Raw genomic sequence first — 12,066 nt, 5'->3', positions numbered from 1 at the left:
CAGCAAAAGCTTTCCTTGAACTTGAGATGAAGGAGGACGTGGAGGAGGAGAAAAACATAATGCTGGCTTTGACACGACTGAAGACCATGTCTGTCGCTTTTTCAGAGGTCATCAAGCTATTCAAGATCGCAGCAACAATTCCTGTCTCCACTGCATCCAACGAAAGATTCTTTTCCGTTTTAAAAAGAGTCAAGACTTACCTGCGGACCACCATGAGCGATGACAGGCTCACAAACCTCATGTTGATGGCTGTTGAGCCTGCTGTCGTAAAATCCATGGACGCAGATGAACTCGTCAATAACTTTGCTGCTTTGAGGACCCGCCGTTATCCACTTGTGGAATAATTAATAAAGTTCATCTCAAAGTAAGATACCCAAACATCTTATTAATATGATTTCTCTTTCTCTTTTCTTCTCCCTCCCTCCCTCTCCTCTCTCCCTCCCTCCCTCCCTCCCTCTCCTCTTTATATTTGGACTTTAACAGTTTACAGCAGTTTACCTGGTATGTTCACGTGATATTGTTGCAATTACATAGTGAATGAAGTGAACAGAAAGAGTGAAATTGTGTCAGAAAGGCTATTACTGCTGTCTAACCCTGCCGCTTGCTATCCATGGTGCTGAAAACGGATGCGTAACGGCGCATTTGACTGAATTGATTGATTGACGTGCGTAGTTAAGTGTTTGTGTCCATAGTTACTTGCGCTAGCGGGATGTGAGTGAGGCTGCATTTGAAAAAGTTCAAATTTTCCTAACCACACAGAAAAGCTACATAGCAGACTTGTCACTTTTGTTATGATTATTTGCTGGGCATGTATATTGATTGATACTGTAGTTAAGTCATGTGACTAGTAACCTTGCCATACCTTAGCTTTGGCTGAATTGACGCCACTGTATTCTTGGTTTGTAATACTTCATAAGTAAAATCAATGCAAAGTCCTTGAACAAGATCATCCCAAAGGGGTCTCTGTCCTGAAATCTGAAAAGGTGACTTAATCTAATCTGTGGCTGACATAGACAGCTCACAAACCCTGTGTGACCTAAGATTTAATGCAAATGCATAATGACAGCCAGTCTCCCTCTGGATGACGGGAATCATTGGCTACCGCCCACTTGATTAGAGAGCACACATAGCCTTGAGTGAACCCTGGAAGGAATAGCATAGGTTGTTCCTTGAACCTCAAATACAGTCTCAAATCACATAATCTGTCAGAAGCTATTCATCCACTGGAGTTTTCTCTGTTTCCCCCCAGAAGAAGCAAACAGAGAACAATACTGTCCATCTGTGCTTAATGGACTGAAAAACCGAATAAAGGAATTGCTGAGGTTCTGCAGCAGCTGGATTAATATTTGTGTTGATATCTGAAGCGGTAAATCACATATTGAGGCAAATAAAGGAAACAAATTAAAATGGATGGAGGATGCAGAATGGAGGACATTTTTAGATTTTCTGGGCCGTCATAAATTATAAATGATCTAGGGGGATGTGTCAGCTTTAAAAAAAACAATGCCTCTTTCGAGCTTTATGACAAATTGATGTGAAGTTATGCATAACTCTTCAGAGTCTGCCTGAACAGTATTCCAGTTAGGCAATGTATTCGATTTGTAGAAGACCGTCAGAAAACCGACTACAGAGAGCTTTCAGCCACAAAGTGCTTTTTCAGGTAGTCAAGCCTCTGTGTGACTGAGGTGTTTACCCTGCCTGCCTACATACGAGCGAGCGGAAGAGACCCTGGATAAATCTGCTAAGCTTCACTAGAGACATGATGCGCAGTAGGAGGGGACATGTGGGCCTTTGTGAGCGATCTACAATAGATAATGCTCTGTACGCTGGGCCTGCTTCTATACCTGGGCTGTGATTACATAACTGCTTCACTGAAATGTTGTGCAGGGCACGATTCGTCTCTCCGACTCTCGACATCCGCCTCTCTCTCCCTCCATCACAGATTCTCTTCATCTGTCCTTTCTTATATCCTCAAGTCTCACAGCACACACACACACACACACACACACACAGACACACACACACACACACACACACACACACACACACAAACACACACACCATCTGTTGGCAGGCTTATTGAAGTGCATTAGTTGTACCTTCCTTCAGGATGAGCTGCACTCTACTGTCCTTTATACCCTCAAGCTAATGTAAGAGTATGTACACAGAGCCTCGGTGTAATTGACTGGAGTTCATGTGATGAAGCATCTTCTTTACTGTTATGAGTCAAGTAAATGCTGGTGCAGTAAAACACATACGCTCTGTCTACAGCTTCATACTGAAATAATGAAGTCTGTGTGACAGTTAAACTATGCATATAAATACAATTGAAGAAGCTTAAATGAGTCTGTTCCCCTAAATTCCATAAACAGTTGTCGCATCTCAATTTGCGTACGTCCGTTCTCATTCTGTTTGGAGTTTAGAAATATTTGCATCAAGAACATCCAGTGTCTATAAGTACCCATGGGCACCCCTAAAGAGTCAACAACATAGACTGTATATAAAGATGGACGACATGAGAGCGCCCCCAAAATATCGGGTGTCTGCATAAATCCCACCTCCTCCATGTTAGAGGATGGGACATGGGCCAAACTAACAAATCAATTGTACATTTTATCAGTTTACTTCGCAAAATCTAAATGAAAGCAAAACCATGTACATGGATAGATAGATAACACCATAGTAAGGTAGACTTTATTTTGTATACATACCGATTTTATAGATCAGTGTTTCTCAAACTTGTCTTGTCAATTTTTGCCTCCTCAAGTTGTTGCCTTTCAAATTTCATTACGACTCTATTTGTATTCTCCACATTGTGTGAACTATTATTATGATATATCGTATTTCAGAGCTACTTTCATGAGCATATCAAATGAAGGTCTCTATCTCAGTCGTACAAATCTCCAAGGACTCTGTGCGTATACAGTATCGACTATCTCCAGTGTGATCCTGACCCAATGAAGAGGAAACTATGTCACAGATCAGTAAGTCAGTCACTGTTACTCAATTTATTAATTGAAACATGAGTGGTTAGAAGAGCTGCTATTATCAGCAGGTTAAACAGTCCTCAAAGCCATTTTCCATTTCCCCTCTCGGTGTGTCATAGTGCGCTCACAGCTTTCTATTTGTGCTCAGAGTAGATGATCACTCACAGAGTACCCCCCCCCCCCCCAACTCTCTCCCTCTGCCCTCCAATTACAGTAATTAATGGTTCATCCATAGATAAGCCAGCGTGCCAGGCCTAAGTGAGTTGTGAAGTGAGTAGGAAATTAAATGTGTGACTTGAATGGGAAGTGCCGCAAAGACTTTCGCAGAGTTTAGACAAATGAAAAAGCTGATGATATTACCAGTCACGGCCTTGTGAGAGGAGAGCGAAAAGGAAAGTGTCACGCTGGTGAGAGAGAGTGGCAAGACATAAAAGTTGGATGATTTAAGAAGGGGAGAGGCAGATGGCGAGTGGGTGAAAGAAAGGACATGTACCGAGGAGACGTGTGCGATGAAGAAGTGAGCAAGATGAGGGCTGATTAAAATATGCAGGAGGTGATGGATGTTGTGCTGCAGAGGTTCTCAACAAGGTCGTTGTATAACTTTAGTTAATAATGAGTCTGGTGATTCTCAGATCAATCTTGACAAAATAAATAATGTATTTGTTAGAGGCATGTTCAATCTGTGATTTATCTCCTCATATATTACGGATCCATGCTACGTTCACAAACCCACAGAATGATCTGTTGATACGTGGCTCTTCTAACTGGCATATGTCGTATCTGTATGATCTCTGAATCACGTGTGTGAAAAACATTAAAACGTTAGCAAGATACATGGCACTTGAGGAGCTGGCGTCTAAACAAGGACTCAATGTCAGTTGTCTGAAAAATATATTTTCTTTAACAAATTTCCCACAAAACAAGGGCGTGGTCACAAAAATGCCAACACAGCACTGGCCAACCTTTGCCTCCTGTTCACTTTGATTTTATGCGAGGAAGGAGGTAAATAAAACAGTTGCTCCTTGTGGTGAGGCAAATCTGAGGCTTGACTTTACTTTGGTGAACTTCGATCGGCAACATAAAAGCTTAAACCCCTAGCAATGATGTTTGTGTGGTTGACCCCATTTATCCATCATTGGCATCACATCCTGTACTGTCCATATTCAGCAAGCAATAATAGCCTACCTAATTCGCCTTGGTTGGCGATTATCATTCGCATGCATTCTGGCATGTGTGACCGTGCCCTAATTCATGATATCTTCATGTAAAAAAAACAGGCACATTTTAAGTAAATGATATCTATGAGATCTCTGAGATTTGCTGCAGCTTGATAAGATTGGAGGGGAATGTTGGTGACATTGGCAGAGGTACGCATTCTTCTGACTACCCTTCCAGTGTATTTAGGTTTTTACATATCATATTGGGTTTTAAAAAAAACCCAGTGGTTGGCCTTTTACTACATTTCTTTTACTATTTTATCGACTAATTGATTAATTAAGAAAATAATAATTAACTGAAGCCCACTGCAACCAGAGTGTGATAAAAGCAGAGAAGATTTACAATCACTGTTTGACCCAGATCGGATGAGAAGTGAGAAGAGAGGCAGAGTTCAATAAGTGGGAGCAAAGATACAAAGAAGACAATTGATGGTGGAGATATAACAACCCTCTTAATTACATTACTATTCACAAAGAAGTAGAGTTTGGGTGTCAAAGACGTTTCTCGCTAGTGAGCAGCCTCAACAGAAACCACTCAGGAGAAAGTTCCCACCCTCAGTAGAGCCATTACTCTGCACATTCCTCTGCATCACTGTGTGCATGACTTACCAAAGAGCCGACGGTGGAATATAAACTTCCCGGCTAGCATACCGGTGATGATGGCCAGCGTCCAGCATATTACTTTCAGGGTGTTCAATCCGAGATCTTGGTACTTGTTGAACAGGAAGGAGAAGCAGTTGCCCACCACGATCATATGGGCCTCGGTCTGGCTGTGGGAGATGGGGTCCTCGGCGAAGATGAGGAAGTTACAGAAGGTGACGAGGTAGGCCACGAAGAGACGCGACCATGGGTGCTGGAAATAATAGCGAAAGCGGGCATCTATTTCCATCCTGCTGAGCCCCCCCAGCCACACTACACCTGAGAATCAGGCAGAGAGAGAAAGAGAGGGTTGTAACATGTTGTACATGAACAGGAATTAAATAATGAAATGAAATTACACAATAAAACAGCCAGTAGAGTTCATACCTCCACAAAGGCCCAACAGTCACTTAATGAAACCACATTTAAATTTGTTAGATCAAACCACACACACATAAATATCAGTCCCCTAAGCATGACAGATTTTCTTCTGCAAGATCTTTGAATTATTTGTTGAGAAATTGGTGAAAACATCAAAAAAAGTGAAAAGACATTTGTGGATCAATGCCAAGATTTAATGGGTTCTTCTTGGCCCATGTCCCTTCCTTCCACAAAGTTTTGAATAATTGAATCGTTTTTGCGTAATCCTGCAGTCAACAAATGAACCAAAAAAACTAACTATGACAGAGTGCATACCTCTGCAGCACTCATAAATAGCATTCTTTTAAACGTCCGATTTTTATGAACATCAAGATCTATGATTTATTCTTTGAGAAATCAAGGACAATGTTGAAAAAAGCCTTATCTCACATTGTTAAAGAAGAGTGAAAAGAAAACTCTGGATCTGCACCAAAATGAAAAGGTTTCTCCCCTGATCCATATTGCATCCTGTCACCAGGTTTTGTGGTAATCAATCCAGTAGTTCTTGTAGAATCTTGCTTACTAACAAACAAACCTCCAAACGATTGAAAGGACCGGGGCAAAAACATGACCTCCATGGTCGAGGTATGGAAAGTTATATAAGATATAAGTGAACGATGAGCAGAATGGGAGAGACTGCAACAATCTATAGATAAACAAGGAGCCCAGGGAAGCCAAAACTTGCAACAATGCCCTGAAATGAAAAAATGCAATCACGACAACAAAGTTTTCTGTGAGATTGCAGAATTTATGAGGATTAAATTGCAGCTTTGGCCTAATATTCAGTTGAAGTAATAAATCAGCAATTGTTCCTCCAAGAGATGCAGAATTATTATAGGGCTCCCGGTTACAGGGTGTAAAGAAAGTTATTTTTCCAGTTAGATTACGTCACGCTCAGATCAGCTGGGAAGATTAGGGTGAAAACATCCCTCGGAATCAGATTAATGTTGGTACTATCACGGAGGATTAGCATAGACTGGGATTATTATGCTAAATTCAGACTCATTCAGTTCAGCGACAGTGCTGATAACACATTTACACACTAAACACAAAACCCTCCATCAATGCAAAGATCATGAGATAGGACACAGAGGTCCTGATGCGACTGGTTCGTCATGACAACGCAGCGGAGCATCAGCAGCATGACGACTGGTAGAAGTGGTGAAACATTAATGAGTTTAATTACCCCATAATTAACCATCATCATCGCTCAGTAAAAGAAGCTGAGGTGTGTGTGTCATACCTTGATAAGGTAGAATTCCTGAAGCACTTTGCTGTAAAGTTCAGGAACCTTTTTAACAGCTTATCTCTCAGCCTGTCTGCTCTGTCTTCCCCACAAAATAAAACTGCAGCAGCATTACGTTTGATGCTTTCCTCGGGAACTCCAGCCGAGCAGCGCTTGAGCAACTTCTCGACAGTCCACCCCCCCTCTGTATTTTTATATCCAATTATTATTACTCACCCATGAAATCCCGTCGCTGTATCCCCCCCCTCTGCATCTGGTCTGAGCTTCCTAAACCAGTCCCTTGCTTTGACACCATTTCCTAAAATACCCCACAGTGGGAACTTGGAGTGATGTCACGGCGTCAGAAATAGAGCTGCCACTGCGGTGCACCCTGTGTGGCTATTCAATTTCACCAGCATCATGTGTTCCTGGAAAATACCTGCCCCGTTGGCTGATGCTAAGCTACTGGTTCCTCTAATAGAATCATTTCATTGTGCTGGTATAATACAGAATGGAGATGGGGGGGGTCTGACCCCACATTTGAGGCCAGTGCCCGAGGAAGGAGAAACTAGTGAAATGGCCAAAGATTGTATCAAGATAATCGCAATAAATTAGATAAAATAAAAAGTTTTTTTTTAAAGTTGCTCCTCACCCTTGTCGAGAGTTAACCCTTTCATACACAACATGGGTCCAAAGTGACCTGGCTCAGTGGGAGGCCCTATTGAAATTGTAAGGATTTTTTAATTTTTTTTTCAGGCAAATGGATTGGCTTTTTGAGGGCTTTAACAAGCTCCAATTGTTACCAAAATTTGCAATTAGAAATTAGAAGGTGGTGAAAATGTTCGTATTCTGGAGTAATTTTAAATGGGCGTGGCAAAATGGCTCAACGGCGCCCCCCGAGTCCCCTGGAACGCCTTCACATTGACCGATCTTCACAAAAATCGATACACATGTGTATCTTGACCAGACAAACAAAAAAGTCTGAGGGACAATCTGTAAAACGCAACAGGAAGCCCGAAATTTTGCATTTAGTGGCCATTTTGGCCATATTCCACATTTTTACTTTGAGGTACTTGTACCAGGTCTTACATCAGATCAACTTCAAATCTTTACAGTGAATGAATATCATCTTTCGGTATTCCAGGTATTCACCAATTGACTCATTTTTGATCATCACAAATCCTTATATTAATTTTTCCTTTGTTACTTTTTAAATAAAATCTTTTCTGTATATCCTTCTAATGCGTAACATGGGTAAAAAATGACCCATATTCATTTCCTGTGTTATTTCATAAGTGTGTTTCTTTGCTATATGTTTGAAATAAATGTATTTGATTGAATATCTAGCTTTTGATTACCAAAAATCATTATTTAGCTTTTTCCTTTTTTACTTTATAAACAAACTTTGTATTTGTAGTACATCACTTTTACACACATGGGTAAAAAATTACCCATACAGTATGTATTCACTACGGAACACTTACCTATCTCACACAGCGGCTTTTGCACATCTGATGCATGTAAGTCTTATTTCTCATTACTAGGGAGAAAGAGAAATATGTACAATACTAACTAGCTGTTAGCTAGCTAGCTTATTTTCTTTATCGAGAGTATAAGTATGGCTAACGGTGAGTTCAGACTGTAGCTCCTCTCCAGTTGAATCATGAACACAAGTGATTTAGAAGGTATCAGAATCAAAATTTTTGAAAGAAATAAATACCTGTAACCAAAAGAATGCCTTGTGGTCGTGTTTCAACTGGAGGGGAGCTACAAAAGGCATTGTATTGCTATAGATGAAAAGTATATTGCGATAATTATTGATGTCTTTATCACCCAGCCCTAAGAGAACACCTGGGGCTACAGTATTTCATATGGTGGTAGGCTTTAACCCAAACACTGCTAGAAATTGTCTAATAGAAAGGTGAATTAGCTAACTCTGTGATAGGTCTGGGCAATAAATCAAAATCAATAATGATCACAATATCATTTTCATCAATACCAAAACAACAAAGGTCCAACATATATCAAGAATTATGTTATGGGTGCACATCGAGGAGTTTAACACATAATTTATCTTCCTCAACTTTGTCAAATGTTTTGCTGTTCATAAGGTGTTCAATCCGGAGTCTTCAAACATAAAAGAAATAATAATGCTACAGTTATCGTGATTTATTGATAATAGTCATTAGTCACTGGAGATTGGATTTGTTTTTCAGATTTTTAACTGTTTGTCAGAGTTTAAAACCACAACCATCAATTGGGAGCAAGAATCAGACTTTAAGTTTATAATGTGACATTTATCTCTATATTTACGTAACGGTTTAATCCAGGTCTCAGTTTTGGCCAAATCATCCAGGCCTACCTTGTGACATCATCATCATCATGTCCATGGTCCTAGGTCCCTTTCCTTTAACCATCAGAAAGACGGGTCTGTCCCACAGGACGCCCATTCTCTGTGTCAGTTCCAGTAGTTTCTGAATGGACCTCTGCTGAGCACAGGGCCAGGAGTGTGCGACCACTCACATCCTCCGTGCTGTCACAACACTGATGACGCCAGATGTCACATCGCAAGACCCCAAGAGACAACACACAACATGCTCCGCTGGCTTCATCCGATTACACAACTTCAATGTCGGCGCAGCCTGGCACATCCGGGACGAGCCAAAACCGTGCAACAATCCTACCTGCCTCACCTGTCCCACCAAAGATATTACACCCCGGTGTCATGTGTGCATGTGTGGAGGATGAAACCGTGAACGCACCTGCTCCACGCCGCTCTCCTCCTCCTCCTCCTCTTCCTCAGAGCGCAGCCAGGACGTGGAGCCCCGCACGGCTCTCCAGCCACATCAGACCGACAGCGGCGCTCTGATCACCCCGAACACTGGCTGCTGATGCGGGATTATCCACGCGACCTGTTGTTGGTACACGACTGAGGCGCCCCCCTCCCCAAATCCTCTGCCATTGTCCTGGAGAGTCCGCGCGCCGGGCGGGCTACAGCGCAGCCGGGCGGTGCTTCGTCAGCGGGTTCCCGCCGGCCGGGCGGGCGGTGCAGGGTGCAGGGCTGCTGACCGGAGCCCGCTGATGTGGAGCTGATGGACGGATGCAGATGTGTGGATCCACTCGGCGAACACAGCATCAGTGATAAGCAATGTGGCCGAAGCACGTTGAATCATCAGTGACAAGATAGAGACGTATTAACACACCACTTCCGTCCACACCTTTCAAAATAAAACGTGTTGAGGAAGACGGTCGTTTGTTTCAGTAAATATGCAATTCACTCAACCAATCAACAAATCAACATATAAACTAATCAACCAAATTATATCATATTTTTTAACTATTTAAGTTCACAAATGTTGTATGAGCTACTATGTTAGTTTATCTTTTAGAATTGGTTTTGTAGGTTAATAATAGATGGATTATTTCCTCTATAATCAGTACTGTGTCTGTAGTTTTTGTCGAGATGTTCATAAATGAATGATCTACACGTCACTGAGTGAAAAGTTAGATATATTTATATAACTGTAATTGATATACACATTTCCAACTAAATATCAGCCATGTCAGTGTTATAAATAACTTATCAGATAAATGTATAATTCACGTCTTTGATACATTATTTGTGTGAGTTGTGTTATAATCATTGAATTGCAACGTTTACTTGAGGCACTGGATTTGCGTTGTAGTAATTAACACGATAGTAACAAACCCTTATTTTGAAGACAGTGTTTCCGGTATGGGTGCACCTGTATTTACTGTGGTTGACGCGCTGAGTTGGATTCCCTCTGGGGTCAGGACGATTGAGTTGCTATGAAATCTCTTTATTTATATATTAAGCGAAAGGAAGGAGGGACAGAGCAGAGACAGGAAGCCCGGTGGCTTCCAGATGTTCCAGGATTTCACTACTTATATGTATCATTACCAGAAAAACTAAAAAGGCTTTAGGTGCAATTGGAAAAACTACTTTATCGTTAAATCAACAATTTGAAAATAAAATCACTAAATACATCAAATATATATGATTTAATGAAAATCAAATGTATTTATAGTTAGACCACCACATCCATACTGTAATATAATTTATATAATTAATTTACAAATTGATTATATAAATTAAATCATTTTACATTGACTTCAGTGCCATGAACATGTCTTCTGATCTGATATTGACCTCAACCATAAATAAATTGAAATAAATGTGTATATATACAGTAAATATATAAATGATAATGACTTGTGTGTGTGTTTGTGCGTGCGTCTGGGTGTATGCGTGTGTGTGTATTTGTGTGTGTGTGTGTGTGTGTGCATGTGTGTGTGTGCGTGAGTGTGTGTGAGTGTCAGATGGGCGTGGTCAGTGTGATGGGTGGGCCCTCAGATGAGATGATAGTATTATTATTGTATTGTTGTCATAATTAATATATAGATTTGACCAAATGTAAAAAAGTTAAGAAACATTGTTTGTCTATGCTCTGCTGTGTTCGTATGAATAGTAGCAAACTAAATTAATCACACTGATTTGTTTCACTCCAACACTGTGTTAATTGATCAATGAATCCTGTATCTCTATTCAGAAAGACAGAGGTAGATGTTACTGTACTAGTTATTTTTATTCAAAAAGTTTAACATATTTACAACATATCATTAGATAATTTCAAATATGTACTAAGGGGGACAGGGGAGGGGTTTGTTTTGAGGAGTAGAAAAGGGTTTAGGGCGGGGGCTTCTCCACCTCTTCTCTCTCCTCCAGCTCATCTCGGCCTCCTCCTTTCTGTAGCTCAGTTCCATAGTTGGAGTTGTCTCCTGCTGCAGTTTCATCTCCTTTCGGCCCTGAAGCAAGCACCTTCTCGTTCTCGTTCTCCTTGTCCTTCTCCTTGTTGACCTCCACCTCACTGCTCCTTCTTGTCTCAGGTTCCTGGTGCAGGCTCCTGGTGCAGACTTGCTTCCAGAATTTTAGCCTTGGCCTGACAGTCAGTGAGCTCAGCCAAGCAGTCAAGATAGGCCCTGAGGCGAGCGCGCCGTTTCTTGACCTCCTTTGTTGTGACATCATCTTTGTCTTTCCGCAGGTTTTCCAGCTGCTCCACCTTCTCCTTCAGAGCCTGGATCTCATTCTCCTTCTCCGTCTCCATCTCCTTCTCCTTCTCCTTCTCCTTCTCCTTCTCCTTCTCCTTCTCCTTCTCCTTCTCCTTCTCCTTCTCTTTCTCCTCCTCCTTCTCCTTCTCCACTGCCATCTTTATGACATCATCTCTGTCTTTAAGCTGGTTTTCCAGCCGCCACACCTCCTTCTTAAGAACCAAAACGTTCCTGTTGGCTCGGAGGATTTCGACATTGTAGATCGTCACAAGTTTCTCCTTCTCCTTCTCCTGCTTCTTGTCCTCCCCCTTCTCCTTCTCCTTCTCTTTCTCTTTTTCCTTCTCCTTCTCCTTCTGTTTCTCCTTCTCCTTCTCCTTCTCCTTCTGTTTCTCCTTCTCCTTCTCTTTCTCCTTCTCCTTCTCTTTCTCCTTCTCCTTCTCCTTCTCCTTCTCCTTCTCTTTCTCCTTCTCCTTCTGTTTCTCCATCTCCTTCTCCTTCTCTTTCTCTT

At 41.5% G+C, this 12,066-nt stretch overlaps 1 protein-coding gene across 1 annotated transcript in view; it reads right to left on the bottom strand.

The window, feature by feature from the left end:
• Positions 1-8,878, bottom strand: part of tmem117 (transmembrane protein 117) — a 52,489-nt gene extending 43,611 nt beyond the window's left edge. The window contains exons 1-2 of the mRNA XM_053426458.1: positions 8,851-8,878; positions 4,814-5,122 (exon numbers count right to left, since the gene is read on the bottom strand). Coding sequence (XP_053282433.1) covers positions 4,814-5,122; positions 8,851-8,878 — 337 coding nt within the window. The remainder of the gene's footprint in view (positions 1-4,813; positions 5,123-8,850) is intronic.
• Between the last annotated feature and the right edge of the window lie 3,188 nt (positions 8,879-12,066).

The sequence above is a fragment of the Pleuronectes platessa genome, chromosome 7, assembly GCF_947347685.1.
Source record: "Pleuronectes platessa chromosome 7, fPlePla1.1, whole genome shotgun sequence".
Classification (NCBI taxonomy): Eukaryota; Metazoa; Chordata; class Actinopteri; order Pleuronectiformes; family Pleuronectidae; genus Pleuronectes; species Pleuronectes platessa.
This window is presented reverse-complemented; position numbering and strand designations above follow the sequence as displayed.